The 21,252-nt window shown below is 43.8% G+C and overlaps 1 protein-coding gene and 1 long non-coding RNA gene across 3 annotated transcripts in view; both read left to right on the top strand.

Moving 5' to 3' along the window:
- LOC141752250 (uncharacterized) overlaps nucleotides 1–21,252 on the top strand; it is a 423,479-nt gene that overhangs the window by 311,390 nt on the left and 90,837 nt on the right. The window lies entirely within an intron of this gene.
- Nucleotides 1–21,252, top strand: part of klf8 (Kruppel like factor 8) — a 68,748-nt gene that overhangs the window by 41,148 nt on the left and 6,348 nt on the right. Inside the window, exons 3-6 of one of the 2 annotated variants that reach the window (XM_074612148.1) lie at nucleotides 12,291–12,557; nucleotides 12,639–12,873; nucleotides 18,324–18,435; nucleotides 21,018–21,157. In XM_074612148.1, the coding sequence (XP_074468249.1) occupies nucleotides 12,291–12,557; nucleotides 12,639–12,873; nucleotides 18,324–18,435; nucleotides 21,018–21,157 (754 nt within the window). Of the gene's footprint in view, nucleotides 1–12,287; nucleotides 12,558–12,638; nucleotides 12,874–18,323; nucleotides 18,436–21,017; nucleotides 21,158–21,252 lie in introns of both variants that reach the window. The other variant, XM_074612147.1, reaches the window with a different exon arrangement.

Raw genomic sequence — 21,252 nt, 5'->3', positions numbered from 1 at the left:
TGATACCCCAGTTGTTGAATATTAACACTTTATATGCACAATTTGGGGTCTCTACACTGCAGAAACATTGCATGAAAAATAGATTTATTATGCTGCTTTGAAGGTTTCCATTGATTCAGTTCTTCACTTTTATTGATCGTCTCAGTTGGCCATGTATTTAGCAGAATAGAAGAACTGACTGTACAGAAAGTGCATCATCAAGCTGAAGCATTGGGTGTGAAGGAAGCGGTGACCTGTAATTCGACCTCACGAACGCTGATAGAAAATAAACTCCTGATTGGCTGATTTTAAAAACGTTATATTTCAGAGAAAAAGCTGAATTATGTCGGTGAGTTCTCATGAGGCGGTGAGGGGTTGGGGGAGGTGGGGGAGGGGTTTGTCAGAGCCTTATATGTGTGTGTGTGTGTTGTGGCATGGTGTGGTTTGGGTTAGTGAAGGGTGGGGGCTGGGTGGAGTACTATTGCGTAAGGCATCATTAAGCAGAGGGTGTGTGTGTGTGTGTGTGTGTGTGTGTGTGTGTGTTGACCACACCTCTGTGGCTGCGTCGAACAGAGGGGAGTGGAGTTTCCTGTCCAAAGATAAAGTCTCCAGGAAGCTGGTCCTCCTGGTATTCGCTCCGCCGGGAGCCGACGAGCACTTAAACGCCTCACGTCCCCACTTAATGCGACCTTTGGTGTGTTAACTCAAATCCACTTTTTTTTCTGGCTCGTTTGCATCATCACTGTTAACGAACAATAACACTGACGAGACTAAAGGAAATATTTACAACAAACATCAAGATGTGTGCTGGTTCGACTGGTAACAGAGTCTCATTCCTCAATCTCGGTCAAGCGTACATTTCCAAATAAAGACAATCAGTAGGCATCTAATATTGTTTTCATTATCGATTACTCCGTCTACTATTTTCAAAGTTAGATTATTTTTCTGTTGAGTGTTTAACCAGAACTAAGGATAACTTAAATGAACAAAAAAGTGTGTAGATCAGCAAATAAAAGTGTTTGAAGGTGCAGAACCAACAGAAGGTGCTGCAGGGTGGATGTGGCTGTAGGAATGTAGAGACAGACAGTGAGCACATGGAGCAGCTTTTATAGCCTGGGAGACCCAGGTGAGCTTAATCAAGCCAACGACCCTCCCATGTCAGCTGACTGCCTGCTGGGGTCGGCCAGGAGGAGTCACCAAGACGTGGGGAGGGGCCTCACACCTACTGGAAAGACCCATACTACTATTTAGTATGCCAGATAAATATTTAGCATACCTTAATATGTCAAACGCAGTATGCGATACAAAAACCAGGATGTCCTACTACATCCGGTTGCATTTTGCAGTCTGCAAGCCAGCATGCTGTTCTGGCTGTTCTGACCCACAATCCTCTGCACAGCGGATGTAGGAGCAAGAAGGTCAGAGTTAAAGGTGCAATGTTATGATGAAGTAGTACGTCCCAACTGTTTGCAACGGTACGTACTTTGTAAGGGTAGCTGCACCTTTCGTAAAAAGAAACTTTCTGTGATTTGGAACGTAGCGTCCGTTTGGTTTTGGCGAAACACTGCGGTCACGTAGCCGGTTAGTCATTTTTGTCGTAAACAACCGAGTCTCTTGCCGTTCCTTGAATAAGCTGATGATTTTGGGGTCGGTCCTTACCGACAGTTAGAAATTTGGCCATTTGATCAAGCCGACATCAAAAAATTAGCGGCGATGAAGGCCGACTGTTGCGTCGCCTCACGTCGTCTTTGTCTTGAGTTGCATTTGAACACACCGCAAAGACTACAGCCAACAGCCGACTGTCACATATGTTTTGCGGCTACGTGAGATGTGATAACTTTCCACACCAGCAGGCGGCGGTAGTCTGTATTCGTCATTCAAAAAAGGGAAACAGGAAGACCGAGGACGGCGGATATACAAGCCGTTGTTATGATACCTACATGAAACAAAGCGGCGTTTGCCAACCATTTACACACCACTCTCACTCACCACTTAGCTTCAATCCAGATGTCGCTGTGAAAATATCCGTGTGTTGGAGTGATCAGATGAGATGAAGATGAAAAATGAGAAGAGCCTTCTGTGTTTTTCCTCTTGACTTTACTCGTTGGCTTGCTTTCCTCACTTGTTTCTCTTCTTGTGCACTGATTCGCTTAACCTGAACAGCCAATCAGAGTGATGTAGCTCACCGACGGGCTCTGCCGCTGATTCAACATGCTGAATCGGCCAAAAAATCTCAGACACAGGCAGACTAGAGCCGACGGTGCAGGATATACAGCAAAAAGTAGGTCGACAGACGCTCACCGACGGGCTCAAACTGTCTGACGGCCGACCGTGAGCTGGTTTGTCGTGCCTTTACTTAGATTTTGTAAAGTCTGTTTAATGTCCAGTCTGTATTATTCAGACATTTGCGTTCTCACATACAGCTCCTCCTCCAGATGATATCTAGATGACTTCAGGGCTGCAGTGCATGTGTGAAAGGGGCTATACAGCAGCAATGACAACTCCCACACAGCATGAGACCATGCTGAACTCTTGGCTGGTTGACAGTCCTACGTCAGAGAGAAAGAAGCTGAGACTTCAGGAGAGGACATGTGTGGTGATCTGATTACTATTTTAAAAGATACCTCCGTTGGCCGCTGAGCAGCGCGGAGCAGTTTGGTAGTTTGGTGGTTGTAAATTGAGCAGAGGACAGGTGGTGACGACAAGAAAGAGGAGACGATTAAACGGGGTGGATGGTTCACACAAGTTGACTGGTGTTTGTCGGCGTGTCACAACAAGGTCAAAGGTCATTATCGCGGCCTCGTTACGGCTTCCTGTCTTTATTCAATATCTCTTACTCTTGTTTTGCACACCTTTATCTCTCTACCTCCCACCATCGTTCTTCTTCTTCTACTTTCTCTTTCAAACTCTTTCACACTCTCTTCCTCCTCCCTACCTCCTCTCTCTCTCTCTCTCTCTCTCTCTCTCTTTCTTTCTCTCTCTCTCTCTCTCTCTCTCTGTCTCTCTCTCTCTCTCTCTCGCCCTAATAGGATATGTCGAGGGAGGCTCTGCTTCCGCTCGCCCCGTCACCATGGCAACCGCGGCTCTGGCGGGAGTTGCCGAAAAGACTGTGTAGCCTGACCCCTCCCCTCCTCTTCCCCCCTCCCTCCTCACTCCTCCTCTTCCTCCTCCACCTTTCCAAACCTCTCTCTCTCTCTCTCTCCCTGCCCCCGTCCTCTCTCTCTCTCTCTCTTTCTCTCTCTCTCTCTCTCTCTCTCTCTCTTTCTAACTCGCTGCTTCAGCCAAAGGCGAACACACGCACACACACACACACACACACACTGAATACCTGCCAGCACAACACAGTGAATAGCCCTGTAATCTCTCTCTCTCTCTCTACACACACACACACACGCACAGAGGGCCTCATTGTGTATTTCTCTGTGCATGTGTGTGTGTGTGTGTGTGTGTGTGTCACTGATGTATGCACATAAACAAGCCAGTTGTCCTCCAGCAAACAGGAGCACTCATGCACAAAGACAGGCCACAGCACATACACAGTCACACACATGTACACACACACACACATGTACACACACGGAGAGTGTGTGTGTGAGAGCATGAGACATGAGAGGTTAGAGGCCTATTTGCTGTGCTTTTGCCAGGAGGGCTTTAGCATGAGTGTGTATGTGTGTGTGTGTGTGTTGAGCATTCAATCCATTCAGAGGACAGCACATTCACAATTTTGGGATGCAGAAAGAGAGAGAGAGAGAGAAAGAGAGAGAGAGAGAGGGAGATGTTGTGGGGATGGGGGGGTAGACGGATGCAGTGCAGATACTGGACTGATGCAGCTCCCTCTGCTGGTGCAACGTGATGATGTCATTGTTGGCAGCCCACTTCCTGCAGAGTGGAGCTTCCAGGAAGTAGAACAAGCAGCTCTGATTGGGACAGGAAGTAGACACAACTCTGCAGTGCGTGTGTGTATGTGTGTGTGTTTTGATTCAGAACTGACTGACGAAGTGTACTCTGAAATGTAGGGCTGTCGTCGACTAGTCGATTTAATAGACAGATCTGTGAAACTTGAGTTTCTCCAAAAAGAATCACACAAAAGCACCACTTTAAATCTGGTGTTTACCAGAGATGTGCTCATGACTTCCCCTAAACAGGGAAAGCAAACCAGGCACTCCAAAATATTAGAACAAGTGGCAACGAGGAAGGAAATATTAAAAAGCCTTTATTATAGTGACTAAATCAAATAAAAAAGCCAACATGTTTCGACCACTGTAGATCTTCGTCAGGGCATTTAACTCAGGAGAGCAGTTGTAATTTGTAATCTTTATTAGAGTGCCAGTGAATAGCTCGGTTATCAACTCAAGGCTTTCCTCACTGAAAAGCTTATTTTCTGGGACATTGGATGTGTTATTTTGTTTTATTCACAGAGCGGTGAGAGCCTGCATTTACTGTGTGATATTACGTCTGTAAAGGGAGGAAAGGAAACGGTTCGTTACCTGAAAAGAGGGCGCTGAGAAGTGACTTTAAAGAGACTCACGTTCTACAGGAACTGCTACAGACGTTGTTGATATACGAGTGATCCTGAGGCGTCAACTGAGATCGTGCATGACGAGGAATAAGCTTGTGACCTGTGAACTAAAGTGAGGCTCTCTTTCTAGTTCTACACCTTCATCTCACAGCTGGATGCAACAAGTAGAGGCACATTCTTATAGGGAAGGAAATGAATCATTAAGCAAATTAAGCGTGAAGTTCTTTGGTACACCAACGGCATCATTCTTAAAGTACACAATTGATTCGTGCTTTATGAAGCTGCCAATCAAACGCATTTGAAATGTTTCAACGTCTTCACTTACAGGAAAGTCCTGTATTTACAACCCGTATCTGTAGTATCTGCTATCACTTCCGTGATATAACATCTTCAGCGTAGTGTCACAAGGAGTGGAGACGCTGCTAGTGGATGGGTGGATAGGTGGATGGGGCGTTGCAACACAAACAGACAGGTTTTAAACAAGTCCAGTTTAGCCCAGCTTTGTAAAGTACCTGTTTTGGAAGTGAAAACAAAGGTGAAGAGTAATAACATCCATATGTGTTTGTTGCAGAGCTGCTTGCTCTACTACATTCCCCTGTCTACAGATCAACACTTCATAAGTCAATGTTCCTATCCTAAGTTAAGATAGGAAAAGTGTTTTTACACGAGCATCCTGACTTCACCAAATCTGAAATAAAGTCTCCTAACTTTAGGAGAACCTAACTAACCCAACTTTAACTTTTCCACCACTTTTCTTCTGCTCTTTGGACGTAAGAGCTGAAAGCATGCTGGATACGACCGTCTGTTATTTTAGTCCAGTTCTCTCTCTTTTATCTCTCAAGTTACATCTTTAGATTTCTCCTACTAAAACCTTAGACTCCTCTGTCTTGAAGTTAAGTGCACGCCGTTGTATTTTGCTCCATTTTTGTTGTGCATTTCAATGAGAAAAACAATTGTTATAAAGTTGTTTAGCCTGGCGGGATGAGAAACGTACTGTTGGTTGCTAGGTAACAGACATAAAAATTGATAAGCGATGTTGGGTTGAGTATTTAGGATTTCCTAACCTAAGATAAGATAGGATGAAGTGAGATAAGAAGAGACTACGATAAGATTTTTCCAAATTAGGTGTTTCAGAAGCAAATCCTAACTAACTTCCTATCTTATCTTAATTTAAGATTTAAGATTGGAAGTTTCTAATACGGTACTTTTTCTTTTGTCCTTAAGTAAAGTGATCATCGTACAGCACATAGCCTAAAATGAGAAAATGCAAGAGGAACGAGTTACTTTAATTTTGTTCATAATGAGCTTTAACTACGACTCTACATCCTGGTCTTCTTTCTTAGGCACTTGTAGCTGACTGAATGTGCTACGTGTTTCTCTGTTTGTGTTTGTAGGGGTGTAAGAAAATATCGATACGCATGAGTATCGCAATATTATGTTGTGTTGTGTTGTGTTGTTGATCTTTCGGAGGTTGTACTGAGGATGAAGCTAAAGTGAAGTTAGTTTCAAGAAGGAGGCTGAATAACGCTCTAAAGTTACGCAAAATTTCGCGATGCAAAACTGGGGGTCCCTTGACCTCTGACTTCTAGATGTGTGGAGGAAAATGGGTTCTATGGGTACCCACGAGTCTCCCCTTTACAGACATGTCCACTTTATGATCATACGTTTTTTGCATGCAGTATAAATGTGTTATTTTTGTCTATTCTAAACTGATATTTCTGGTCTTTTTGCTATGATTTTCCTAAAATTACATTTAAAAAATCTGTATGTATATCGCCATGCTTACAGTATCGCAATATATTGAATCGTTACCCCTGTATCATGATACGTATTGCCAGATTCTTGCCAGTACACAGGACTAATGCTGCTCCTAAGTTATGCTTTATCAAATACAACTCTTCAATACTTATTACTGCTGTATACTTCAAAATCAGTGGTAGCATTAATTACAAGGTGCAGAGACAATATGCTGTTTGCTACAGAAGAATAATTAGACCTTAATAGGAATCATCTGTTCCCCTATTTCCTACACAGGTTGTCTTATTTGTTGGGAGTGTTCTAGTTAACCTCTTAACCGCAGTGCTGTAATAATATCATGTTGAACAACTGAAGGTGGATTTCTCTTTTAATTGGGGGGTAAGCTGAAGTTCTTGTATGTGCACTGAGCTGCTGTAATTAATACTCAAGTTAGCTTCAAGGTTGGATCGAGGCCATCCTGTGTGGACGGGTGGGGACAACGAGTTGCTAAGCACCCGGGAAGTCAACAACTGCTATTAGGTAACATTAGCACGTGTTAGCGTGGCTAACGGACGCAGTGAGCTGTGCTGGGATCAGCCTGCTAACAGGTGGGTGGACCAGAGAGACAGATAGGGAGGAGGAGGCTGCAGGATGGGGGCCGTCGGGGTTTCCTGAGGTGGGTCAGGCTGTAACGGGGTGGAGCTGTGTGTGTGCGTGTGTGTGTGTGCTGGGCGGGGCTGCGTGCCTGTCGGTTGATATCTCCCCCAGCTGTTGTTTTTGCTTTATCATATCTTCCGTATCCTCCTTCATGTAGGATATCGTTACAGAAAGTACATGCACATTCAAATCCAGCACACGTGTTCACACCCCCCAAATAATCTGAATTCAGTGTTGATCACGGATGACATTGACACACACACACACACACACACACACACACACACTCCCAGCGAATCAATACCAAAAGGTGCCTCTCTCTTCATCTCTTCTTCCATCCTCCCTTCACCTTTAACATGTACAGTCACAGTATTGTTTGCGTCACCTGGGGACCTATTGATTTCTTCCTGTTGAAATAAACAACAACAGTGACACGGACTGAAAGCCTATTAGGCTTCGGTGGAATTCACTGTTTTTACTCAGATCGTATTCTCCACCGAAGGCCAGTGTAGGTGCAGCAGCTTGGGGTAGTGTTACCAAGTCTGTTGGCTCCATATGGGGGCTCACTTTTGGCCTAAATACCCAGGAACTAAATGTTTTGCATGCACCTGTTTTCATTTCATGGTATCTGAAGAGCCGTGAAGGTTAGGAGTATTTGATGGATTAAAGGGGTGATGTTTTTGATTGTGTGATGGTTGAATGAATAGAAAGAAGACGTAGAGAGGCTACTAGTAGTGGAGAGAATCGGCTTTACTCAGACTTATTCCTAATCTTGATACTCACAACGGTGCTTCTTTGCCTTCTGAATGATGCTGTAGATGTGTAGCAGTGAGCAAAGCTTGTGTTGGACCAGTAGTTGAAGTTCGACCCTGCAGACTCCACCTAATAGTTCCTGGGTCATTAGAAAGTCCGACCTCAGGAGGAGGGACTTTTTGGGAAGCAGAACTACAGCCCATAAACTAAGACTGAACTTGGTTGCTGTGGTTTGTACAGATAAAGTAATAAGTAATCTATTGTATCAGCTGTCAAAGAGACATTTTAAGTGTGATTATGACATTCACTGATGGTCTGTTTTAAGGTCATTACCTCTCTGCCCTTTTCTCAACAAAACTAGCACGTATATGCAGATTTTTAAACATGTAAAAACCCACTAAAATAGGCGATAGACTTCTTTCCCACCGTGAGTATGCCGTGCCGTTGCACTGGCAAAACGGCGTTTTAAAACGAAAACGATCTTCGTCCAGACGAGCGTTTTAGGGCCATTTCAGAATTAACCTCCGTCCATACTTCCCCGTCTGAAAACGCATATCAAATGAGCGTTCATGTACACTGGGCATGCGCGTGCTGGTGTAAAACAGGAAGCAGCACGGTTGGTTGCATCGAATAGTTATGGTTAGGCATTGATCTCGAATAGTTATGGTTAGGATACGTCATCGGACAGCGAGTCTCGTGAGAGTTTTTGCAGATCTCAGATCAGATTTTGCAATTTGCGGGTTACCTTCTAGACATCAACCCTGTCCGTCCAGACTAAAACACAACCCTGGAGTTTTTCATCTAATACGGCGTCAACATCATTTTCAAACGTCTCCGTTTTAGGGGCTTGAAAATGCCGGAGTAGTGTGGACGCTAGCTGTAAATGTATAAGTGAGGATGTAGCCTGACACGACCAAATTGGGAGAAAACGGGGAGGACAAAATAAAAAAGCAGCTCTGATGAAATGATGAAATGCTCCAGCTTCATTCGCTCTGGATATATTGTGCCATAATGATACTGTACCATGTAAAGGGGCCACATAAGGTTACTGATAGCAGAGCTGTATTAAATCACTTTTATCTATGTGTGTGAGAACAGCACGATTTAAAGTCCACTGGACATATTACACATCCATCTTTCTCTCCACTGCAGTCACAGCTGCTACCCGCTTCCATTCAAGTTAGAGATCACATGAATTAATTGCAAGGCGAAGACTGGGTGACCCATTTTATGGCGGAGTAGTTGAACTGAGAGGAGCAGGGGGGGAAACGGAGCTCTGTGGTGAGCTCCATCGCAACACGTCGAGCTCAGCGACGATGTTACATCCAGACACGTTGAGTTTATTGTTTTAAGGTGCCCCGGCAGATCGTTGTGATTGTTTCAGGGACAGTTATTTTATGGCTCTTTTGTCTCAAATGCAAATTTTTGCTGTGAAATTGCGAGTGAAAGGTGACGATGTACTTTCAAGTGAAGTTCTTGCCTTTGTGTGGAAACGGAGACAACAGACAAGAGGGTCTTTGTGTTGGTATTCAAATCTAGATTGGTGAGGATTGGTGGTCTTTATTGGTGATATAGAGGGGACATTGTCAGCTAATCAACAGAGTGTCCTCTGGGTAATGAGCTGCTATACATCCTCATTTTAAAGCTGATCAGAAAGTTTCTCTCTTTCTGTTTCCCATCATTTCTTTCTTCCTCATTCTGCCGCTCACATCACACAGTTTGCAGGAGTCCAGTGAGTTTTTTTTTTCTTCTTTTTGGGGATTTTGCAGAGAGTTGTGGGTTTAATCTGAGCAACCGTGAAAAGAGGAACGAAGAGGGGAGGAAAGAAAGAGAACAGAATGGAAAAATACGGGAGGGAGTGGGTGGAAATGAAGCCAGCGAGGGATGAGAGGGTGAGGTGGGAAGAAACAAGGGTGTGGTTGGTGTAAAGAGTGAGAGATGCTGGAGGGGAAGGCGGGGGCTGAAAGAGAGAAAGGTGAAAAGAGGTGTGGTCATGAGAGAGAGAGAGAGAGAGAGAGAGAGAGAGAGAGGTGGCGAAATGATGGAAAGATGAACAGACTGGGAGGGGAAGGGAAGGGAGTTGGTGGTGGGTGGGGAACGAGTGGAAAACATGGAGTCAGCTGATAGCACCCAGTTTCCATGGCAACGCTAGGCCTTTCCCACCCACTCTCGTCTCTTTTCTCTCTCTTCTCTGCCTCATCCACTCCCTCACTTCATTTTCTTTTCAGTTTTCTTTTTTCCGTGTCTGTCTCTCTCTCTATAATCACGTTACGGACGCTGCTGCTTCCCTTTTTGCTTGCTTATCCTCCTTTTTTCTTCCTCTCTCCTCCCTCATCTCCTCTCCTTTGCTTTCCCATTTTCCCGATTATCGAGTTCCTTAAATTCCTCCAACCAAGTTTGGTGCAGGTTGTATCTATGTTTGTTTTCTGTTCTGTTCAAATAGAGATAATGAACATCCCTCCTTGTGCCTGTATTACATGCCAGAATAACGAAACCTTGACAAAAAAAGGTGGTCAGTTTTTCACTGACATGCGAGTTTCTTTCTTTTTCTTCACTCCAACAAAATGTGCAAAGACACCAACGGTCGTCTGGAATGCCAAAAATGATTGTGAAAACATACTGGTGTAGTGACCCGCACTAAAACATGCAAAACCTCCGTTATGCTCCTTTTAACGGTGGTTATTTGCATGTGTAATCATAGCTGTCTGCAGGATGGCGTTCACCAACCTTTGAACTGTGTGACCCGATAAAAGGGCGTAGCTGAGCCTCCACCCTCTCCTCCTCACCCAGAGAGAACTGGACGGAGGCCAACTCCTGGACTGGAGGCTCGCTGCTGCTCCCTTTCTCCTCTCTCTCTCTCTCTCTCTCTCTCTTAATCAGTACCAGTCTCTCTCTATACCCGTCCAGCCCTTCTCTCTCTCTCTCACTCTCACTTTCTCTCACTGTCTCCTCCACCTCCCCCCAGAGTCCCACACAGCAGCCATTGTTCCCAGTGCGTTGGAGCTACATAGCAGCTGAGCCCTGGGTGGCTGTAGAGGCGAGCGGGGCTCTGACGAAACTAGGGCGTGATATGAGAAAGCCTGATGCAAGTTAAATGAAAGCATCGATCCGGAGTGAAGCAGTTCCTCAAAGCAGACATAGTCAGAAAAATGAGTTCAGAGAGCTTCAGGGCAAAGATATACAGTATGTGTCAGGTTGAGCTGGTTTCAGGAGCACGGTTCCTCTCTGGAAATGCTCTTCTTTTAATGGTATCCTAAATATTTCTCAACAGAGGAACCTGGTCTCATGGGAAGGCGTATAAATAACACGGCATTACAGACATTCTGTGTGTCATGAGTACGCATTTTAGCCTTTTTCACGTGTCATTTGTACTTCTTGCAAATGTCCCTAAGTTAGGTTCAAGCAAAAAACAATTAGGGTAAGGGAAAACATCATGTTTGGGTTTAAAATAAGTACGTAAACTTAGTAAAATACGTACGGAAACAACGTAACACAACTGCAGAAAACACGTCACAAACGTCAATAAAAAATGTGACAATCGTCACCAACGTAACTTACAAAACAAAACAACGGTCTCGAACTCCGGTGTCCTGGTTAAAAGCCCGGTGTGTGTTGGACCGATCCACCTCCTCACCCGCCCACCATAAGCGGTCTTTCTCGGTTTTTATACTGCGTCACTAACTCTTATAGCATTTATACATGGATGCAGTACAGGATAAATGGCGTACAAATGACACGCGGAAATCAAGAAATGCGTACTTATTGCACGGTAAAAGCATTGCGCATTATCGCGGTGTTTATACTCCTTTCTTATGTGCAAACGGGCTGGAGAAACACAAAAGTCTCATGGATGATTTAACAATATGATTGTTCATGTGTTTCTGAGTCGTCATGGCTCTAAATACTACAATACCCATGAGCATCAGCAGCTGTTGATATAGAGAAAACTCATGTTTAGGGAGGCAAATTCAAAAAGCTTTGTTTTTGTAATTGTTAGCAATTGTGTAATCGGACAAAGTGTGATCTTTAGTTTCCCCTGGTCGTTAGCAGGACATGCAGCAGAACTGTAAGCTCTGCAATGCATCCTGGGAGTTGTAGTTGACTTCTCTTCTTGAGTGTTTTTATGCACATTTTATCTAAAGAACCAGATATTTCCGATAGCTGATGGTACTGAGAGTTGTTTGTGCAGAAAATGAATGGGACTCCTCTGTAATATAATAATAATATAATATATGTGTGTCCGTTGCCACTGCTATGAAACAGCCTGGTGACAGGGTATCAGGCAGAGGCAGGAGTTTTTATAAACCGTTGCTGCTGTCGGTGCATCTCCAGCTCAATCTTGCAGCACTGGTAGATGGTGTTTTGGTGGATTGTGTTGCTCCTGCTGGCTTTTCAAACAATAAAGCAGCATGTGTCAGCATTTGGCATGCTTCACTTAACTGTGATTAGTCTAATTAATACATCCGTTTGCCATTCAGAAGCTGTTCTTTAACAATAGAAAGTCGGATTGAGTTGAGGACATGAGCTGACTCAGTGGAGTTACCAAGCAGTTGGTTGATTAGAGTATCAGAGGATCGTATTTTTTCCTTTCCTGTACGATCAGCTTTCTAAACTTCTCTTATTTTCCTCCGTGTGACTCCAGCAGGCAAATGTCGGTGACGACTGCTCACAGCCGACAGACCTGAAGGTGAAGACGGAGCCAGTTTGCAAGACGGAGCCCTCTTCGCCCCAGCCGTGCCCTGCCGAGGACCAGACGGAACCCGTTGACCTGTCGCTCAACAAGCCCCGCTCCTCTCCGCTCCCCGTGTATACGACGTGCACCACAACCAACCCGGCACCCAGCCAAATCTTGACCACAACCACCTTGACGGCTACAACCCTCCCCTCTGCATTACAGTCGATAGGCTCCATGGTAACTACTAATCCACACCTCCTCCATTGTTACATTGAGGCTGTCGAACACAGAGGGTTCATGTCCGCTTGCCCCATCCAGGTCCTCTCTCCAGGCTCCATCCTGGCCACTCAGGGTGCCGGGGGCCAGCAGATCCTCCACGTCATCCACACAATCCCCTCGGTCAGCATGCCCAGTAAGGTGGGCCAGCTCCAGACCATCCCTGTGGTGGTGCAGTCGCTGCCCGTCGTATACACCACCATGGCTACTGACAGCGTCGCCACGGCAGCCATCACAGTGCCGCTCATAGGCAGCGACGGGCGCTCAGAAGGATCTGGTGAGTGGTCACTTCCAGTAACTTCCATTAAGAAACCATAACAGACGACAGTGGTAACTTATTCTACTGTACTATTACAACGGAAATATGAAATGATCAGACTGTGGAGTTATCTAACTTTATGTTATATATTGCGTCTCACGTCCTCGACGTGCTGCACAATGATGCCTCTCATGTGTCAGATGCACATCATATGATTTGCTTCTAGTGCTGCTTTTGCTGCTACTATTAATGTATAATAAGCTGGGAAGGTGCATTGCACAGGGCGTTCGCAAAGCAATATCAGTTAGGAAAAGGAAGGCATTTTCTTTTTGTAATCAAATTGTATTGATTTTAAAGATATGCATAGGAAATTATTAACAAAATAAAATCACAATTTAAAACAAAACCTCAATTTAAAAAAAAAAAAATCGATATAAAGAATAAATAATAATATTAATAACACAACAACAACAACAAAATAATAATAATAATAATAATAATAATAGAACCCCCCCCCAAAAAAATAAAATAAAATCATAATAATAAAATTAATTAATTAATAAATAGATAAACAAACAACAAATGGCGACTCCCACCGCGCAACCCCCAAATAAATCTCCTGAGAGTCTCCTTAAGTTTTCTCTTTAGCACCATGCACCCTAGCTACTGAACTTGCCATACTTGCATCAAAATAAATATACAACCACTGTGATTTTGTAAGAGTATGTGAAGGACTCAGATACGTTGTGATAGATTTAGAAAGGACATTCAGGAGCAATACAGTAGGGCTGCACGGCACTACATAATACAAGACATTTGTCACAAAGGAGCACACCATTTTCCAAAAGAGAGATACCTCCTAACGAAACCAAAACATGTGCATAACAGAGCCATCTTACATCGTACACAGAGTGCATCTTGGTGAAAGGAAGACCACACCCGCCATTGTTCTTCTATGGCTCTGTCACTCTTGCCCACTCTGTCATTTGCGGAGAGCTCTCGGTCTCAGAGGAGTACAGTGCGTCTATCCAGGGAGATGGTGTGTGGTGTGTGTGGTTAGTGATATGTTCGCCGTCTGTCTTTGTCATCCTGGAAGCTCTTTATATGTGCCAGATGAACCTAAATGTGGAAATTTGTGGAAAAGTTCCTGCCTCAACAGCTGATTTCACCCAAGTTTCTAGATGTCTCATAAATGTAAACGGGAGCTCACAGTGTTCTTTCTCTGAGTAGGCAGACTAACAGGGTTGCTGAGTAACTAATAATCTGTCATTTTTTAACTTGTACTTGAGCATGTGTTCCTCAAAACGTCCCGACCTTCTCTGACACTGAGATTAACCAGTGTGTGAAAAGCTGATCAATACTGAAGAGCCCTTGTGAAAGAAGTGGTGTCATCATGTCAGCCGTTAATCAGGAGCGCGCTTAAACACGCCGATCCAGTCGATTCACGTTAAGCAGCAAGAGAGGTTAAAGGATGTGTAATCCATCCCTGGGTAAACACGAGTGGAAGCTCCACATTTGCTCAGGCAAGCTGGCAAAACAGGCCTCCACCCCAATGACAAACTGCGGTGAAGCCAGTCTGTGAAGTCGGTTTAGTTCACCTTGGTTTCTAATCCAAACCAGTACGGCCTCGACTCAGGAATGTAGACGAGGGAGGCAGCGACTCTCAGATACGTCTCCGGTACGCAAACTGGCCTGAAGGTGCTCTCACACTGTCATCAGCGTTCAGTTCATGCTGGGAGTTCAGAGTTGTTAGAATTTACATTTTTGACATTCATCACTTTGTCTCAAAGTACTTTACTTAATTTCCCAGCATGCATTTCATCTCAAATCTCCACAAAGACATGATGATTATGTATTGAGTTGGAAGAGTACTATATACTTTTTCAGGTGCATTCCTAAAGGCCAATTCATACTTTCATCGTGTCCGCCAGGGTCCACTTTGGTCTGCATGGGCATCCGCGCAGTTCATAAATTTCGGAGCGCGCTGACTGCACACACTCCAGTCAACGTATTCTCATACAACAGTTTGTAGTTCTCACGAAAAATGATTCCTTATTTCTCATTCGTTTTCCTACCACTGTCCAGCAACACGTGTCAATTTCCGCTCGTTACATGCATACGGTCTTTTCAAAATAAACTTCCATCTTCACAGGAAACTACTTCCTAAGATCTAGGCAACAAAACTACTTCGTTAGGTTTAGGAAAGTATGGTGGTTTGGGTTACAATAACTCCGTAAGTGGCATTACTTAAGTACGGAAGTTAAGTGACAAAAACATCAGCATTGACTCCTGGTTTCACACGAGATTATTACGTGACACATATTGTACCGCTACCAACTGGAATGGAGCAACGTGGACCCTCGATTGTAGTATGAATGGAACTGCATGCAGAAAGTATGTTCAAGGCTTAATATGTTGTTCCCCACCAGATGTGTGGGAGGATAAAATATCATGTGCAATGTAGAGTTGCACAAGATGCTGGTTTGTGAAATCTTACAAAAGCCGCTGCCTGTTCCAGGTTTATCGTATGGAATTACTTTAAGTTATACAGCTGTTCATTTCATTGTATCCTCCTGTACAATAGACGTCCATAGAGAGAGTATAGAGCGGTCTGTAGTGCTCTCCTCTTCCCCGAGGAGATTACATCACATTAACAGAGTACATTTACACCATTTCACTGAGACTTTTAAAGCTGTGTTTGGAGACTTTGCTCGTTTCACTGTCTGTTAATGTCAGCAGCAGTAATCTGTTGGTTGGAGAGTGACTCATTACCGGCCTGAAAAGCAGCTTGTTTCACCGTGTTACACCTGTAACCACACCCAACAATGCTCACAGACACACCCTGGACGGAGGAACACGTCAGTGCTTGAGGTCAACAAAAACATAAGATTCTCAACTACTGCTGTGTTGCTCTTTAAAGATGTCGACTCTGGTTTACAGCTGGGGCTTTATTTTATCTCATAACTTTGTAACGTCGCTATACAGCCAAGTACTGGTTGTAAACAAGCCAGTAGTTTATGGAGGATATCAAAAGCACTTTATTTGGGGGTGAAACTAGAAGTAAGAGTGCCCATAAAATGTTGGTAGAAAACAGGAAGTTGGTCTGTAAACTGGGATGGATGTTTACAACGGACAGTTTGAGTAATCATTTTACATTGTATTGTACTCGTGTTGCCGCGTTCCCACATCTCAGAAAGTAGTGACGAGCTATCCTTTATTTGGTCTGTATGCTTTATGCCAAAGGAAACCAATCAGATGGGACAAGAACATGATCTCACAAATAAACAGTTAGCACCGGTTATCGTTCACTCAGTTTCCTCTGAAGGCTCATTGAAGTGTCCCTGAAACTAATGTCATCTAATATCTAATCTTGTGAGTAGGGAGGGAGGGCCAGGTGGATTCTCGTATTCTGGTATTGAAATTCGTCTTTGTTGGTGCATTACATAGCCCGGAAGGAGCGCTGTACGACACCGAAAAGAACAAACAGAAACAAATAGTGAAGATGTGAGAGAGGAGGAAAGGAGGGGGGGGGACTTGTGATGTTCTCTGTTTCTTCCCCTGCACCTGCAAAGCGAACAAGCAGGAGGCGGCTGACATTCGCTGTTCATGTGGTGCTGTGTGGGAGGAAAAGGAATAGGTAGACACACGGAGGAAGGGAGTGAGACTGGGTGAGGTGGAGAGGTGGGGGGTGCGTTGAGTGTATGCTGCAGGGGTGAGGAAGGATGAGGAGGAGGAGGGGGGTGCAGGGGTCGAGAGGAGAGGAGATGGGCTGTTTAGCGTTTGAAAAAGGAAGGCTGCAGCGGTGGAGGGGCGGTGGGGGGGGGACTTAATTGTCTCCAGAGACAAAGAACACTTCTTTTGGTGTGTGACCCTCTCCATACCAACACACACACACACACACACACACACACACAGATACTCCACCCAAATTCCTTGCGTCACCCCTCCAGCCGCCCCACCCGTCCTCGCTCTCTCTCTCCGGGCTGCGTGGACTTTGAACAGCATGGCTGCCACATTCCTGCACATAGACCGGGGGGGCTACTTTTTCATTTCATTAGTGTTTTCAGACCCAATAATTAACCATCACACGCCCATTTCTTTAATGCACAAATTGTTCCACTTTGGTAATATTGTTTCTGATAAGCAGCAGCAGCAGCATGTGAAGTTGTGAAATTGTGAATTGAGGGGAAAGAGAAGAGTGAGTGATGGAGGAGAGAGACTGACAGAGAGAGAGAGAGAGAGAGAGAGAGAGAGAGAGTGGGGGTAATGTACCAGCAGACTAAATTAATTAGTGCTGCTGTCCTGATCCAGACACAGATCATCTGACCACAGAGTAGATCATCTTTACAGACATATCACAATATATCTAACTAAATAAATCAATGTGGATACACATCATTTCCTTTGATCAATAACTGTTAATGAAAACCATAACCGTCATATCTTTTCATGTAGATCGTTACAGACGCTATGTCAGGAATGTAAACGACACAATATAATAATCAATATTATACAGTACATGACGACATCATATGAGGTATAGCAGGGTCTCTACAGCTTCTCATAGCACCAAGTCGTACAACGTCTGTTTTACTTTTTCGGTTTTTAATAAGCCACCGGGCGGTTATTGCTTTCGCCTCACAGCAAGACGGTCCCGGGTTCGGGTCCCTCTTTCACATAGCAGTCATTCCATGCATTGCTCTTATAATAAAACTTTTGATTATAGCAGCTTTGAATATCAAGTTGTGTGATCTTCTTCTAGGGGTAACCTCACACTGACTTTTCCGGAGACAACAGGCCATATTCCCTCTGCATATTAGCTGATATCTTCGGAGCAAATCCTCTCAATGATTGAAAAGACAACTTCTAATCTTCCTCGGTGAATGTGTTAGTATTTCTAAAAACAGAGGTTTCTGAGGCCTCCAGAGATTTCTCTTTCAGTTAATTGCTAATTAGAATTAGCAGAATATTTTCCATTAACATCTGTTCACATCTGGTCTTTCTCCTCCTTTGACATTGTAAAAAAAAGATGTTGTTGAAATAACGGGAGAGAAAGAAAGACTGGTCAGACCTTTTAAAGTAAACACTTTAACGTGGTAAGACTTTCTGGGAAAGATGTCGAAACGAGGAGACATGCAGAGTTCCAGTATGTGAGCCATCAGTTCTGCCGACCACACCTAACTACGCTCTCGTAGAGAGGTTTTGTCTTGCTAAGTTGCTGGAATCCAGGCCTCTCTGTGTTTACAACTTATTAACCTCCTGCTGTTTTCTTCTGTTTCCTCCCCTGCTCTTCTTCCTCTATTCTCTCACTTCTGCTTCTTCCATTTCCTAATTTCATTCATCTCTTTTCTCTCCATCACCCTTCCTCAATCTGTCTCCATCCCATCATCTCCCATCGGTCTTTCTATTGGACCCACTGTTTCCCCTCTCTCCATCCATCCTTCCTATCTTCATCCTGTCCTCTGCAGTTCGCATTAAGCCCGGTTCAACGTCTCCGGTGGAGTATCAGAGTGACAGCGATGCAGAGAGCGGTACGGAGTCTGGGTCGGCCTCCCTCAGCGCGCAGAGCCTCGACGCCGGGTGAGTCCGTTGTTTGTGGTAAAATGTGTCTTAGTTATAACATGTTAAATAGTGAGCTTTATGCTAAGCTAAGCTGACCGCATCCTGTGAGTAACACACAGACATGGTATCAAATGGTAGGATGGAGACTGGTGTCAAATTTGTCATCTCACTCACGGAAAGAAAGCGGAGAAGAAGTGTTTCCAAAAAATGTTGAGCTACTCAGACAATGTTGCTTGTTGGTAAGAAAACACCAGAGTTGGACATGGAGACGTTATGCCTAGTTCACATGACTTTAAACCTGATTTTCCGAGGCAAATCCACATTGTCTAAGCGCTCGCACATCGGCGCTCGAGCACTATGTGTGAACTGTTGTGAACCCGTGTCACCTCTCGCGCGTGTTTTCATAACAAAGCGTAGTTTGTTGACTTCATCGTAGATTCCTCCTGTAGAAAGATCCTGTAGTGTGACCTCCTGTCGCCGATCAGTCATGTAGTGTGGAAACCAAAACGACTTAAACACTCCCGATTACAAGACAGCAAGTTGTGTAGTGTGAACAGTACAGTGATTAAAGTCCTGTAGTGCGAACTTAGCTTTATAAATCAGACATGTGTACAACTGTTGACAGGACATAAAGATCATAAACCTGCGTGAAGTCATGCCAGTGTGATGGGAGACGACTGTGCCAGCGCGCGAGAGAGAGAGAGAGAGAGAGAGAGAGGCACTAATGCACAGCAGGGTTTATGGGAAATGCGGTCTTTGTGAGGATCACCTCCCTCCCCTGCAGCCTAATTACATTACTGCAGCGCTGCCATGACTGGACTCTTATATAACCTTATGTAACCCTCTGAAGCTGCAGAGCACACTGGAGACACCCTGGCTGTATCACAGGGAGACAAGCGTGTGTGTGTGTACGTGTGTGTGTGTGCGTGTGCTGAGGACATTCGGTCCTCTCTAGTAAAGTATGGACATTTTAAAGGTTGTTGCTTGTAAGACGCAATGCTGTGAGTGTGTGTGTGTGTGTCCGGTGTGTTTATTAGTAAATCAGGACAGAGCTCCTGCCACACCCAGTAGGCGAGGCCGCCAGACTGTAACTGAAATTCAGGGTGTGGACGTCGACGGTTAGTTTAGTGCTCTAATCTACTCTGTGTGTGTGTGTGTGTGTGTGTGTGTGTGTTTGTGTGTGTGTGTGTGTGTGTGACACAGAAAGAGAGAGAATGTTTAATAGAAACAAAGTGTACAAGTGTGTATTTGTTTTTTGTGAGGAAGATTGTGCGTGTGTTTGTGTATGTATGTATGTGTGTGTGTGTGTGTGTGTGTGTTTGTGTGTGTGTGTGTGTGCGTGTGTTGCTGGGCAGGGCCGTCCCAGGACTCGGGTGTAAACATGGTTTCGTAATGCCGTCACACCTCCTTGTAAAATGGCTAGGGAGAGACACACAGGCTTTTCTCTTTATAGTCAAACCAACTTTATTTACATCATGAAATGAATATCAAAAAATATAATAAAATCAGAATATCACAGAACAGACAACAGAATATAAATGTAATGTAAGAGGGGGAATGAAATAAAGAGAAAAGAGTGGATGGATTTAGTTCAGATTCTCTCTTCTGTTGGTACGAGGAACGAGGGGAATAAAAAAGGAAAGATATGAAGGAATAAACTAGAGAGAGAGCGACTAGAGTAAAGCTGAAGTGGAGGCTGTTGTTGTGCAGCTGTGTTGAACGTGACTCTCTGACGCCCTCCAGCGGCCCCAACGTCACTTTCAAATGATGAGAGACGGGTTTGTTCTATTGTGCAATGATGAAACACATCATTGCACAATAGAGTCATGAGAAGGTGCTCCAAAAAATACACGTTTTTTATGTTGTTGTTTTTTCCAATCTTCAAATATATGAATGTTGTGGTAAAAGTCAAGTCCATATTAACATAGTATGGAGTACAATGACACAATGATGGCCCATGGATGAAGAAGTGCAATGTAAAATTAATTAAACAAAAACCTTTTTCAAGAAGGCATCTTATTTACATATTAACAAATTAACTTAAACATAGATTAGAAACATTATTTTAATTTTAATTAATTAATTTTAAATTTTTTTGTTTAGTTTTTCATTAATTATTATTTAATTAAATGTTTTTCTTTGTCTTGTGTATGTTTGTACACTGATATAGTTATGTATCGTTTATGCTTCTTGAAAATCTAATAAATGGTAAAAAAAACAACCTTAAGTTAAGATAAAGTTAAGATTACAGTTTGGATAGAAAACACGTTTTCCTTTTTCCCTACACTTACATTCTTACTAGAGCCGAGTTTTGAGACCAATAACAGTATCAAAATGTGAAACTTAAATAAAAACATGTCCATGCTCACAATACTCAAAAAGTACATAATGTACAAAGTACAGTTTCTAAATGTAGTTATGAATAATTAATAACATCTATAACTAATTCCTGTACTGTGATTTGTTGTTATTTATCGGCCGACGTGGTGCTTATCGTCCATTTATATTAAAGTATTAAAATGTGAGTTTCCAAAAGGTCAAAGAGATGGTCTTTATCAGTGATCAGCATCACTCAGTCCGTTTCCTCTCTTCTCTCTCAGGTCGGTTATGGACTTAGAGCCCGTCGATCCAGATTCGCCAGACATCAAGAGGAGGCGGATCCACATGTGTGACTATGAAGGCTGTAAAAAAGTTTACACCAAGAGCTCCCACCTCAAAGCCCACCGGAGGATACACACAGGTGAGACCAACAACACGACGAAACATATCCCGGTTTAAAGTAGCAGCTCACTCCATCATTAAATCATTCATGCTTTTTTGTTTCCACCAGTATCC

This window comes from Sebastes fasciatus, chromosome 16 (genome assembly GCF_043250625.1).
Source record: "Sebastes fasciatus isolate fSebFas1 chromosome 16, fSebFas1.pri, whole genome shotgun sequence".
In the NCBI taxonomy this organism is placed as follows: domain Eukaryota; kingdom Metazoa; phylum Chordata; class Actinopteri; order Perciformes; family Sebastidae; genus Sebastes; species Sebastes fasciatus.
Note: the sequence above shows the minus strand (reverse complement) of the source record. Positions and strands in the feature narration are given on the sequence as shown.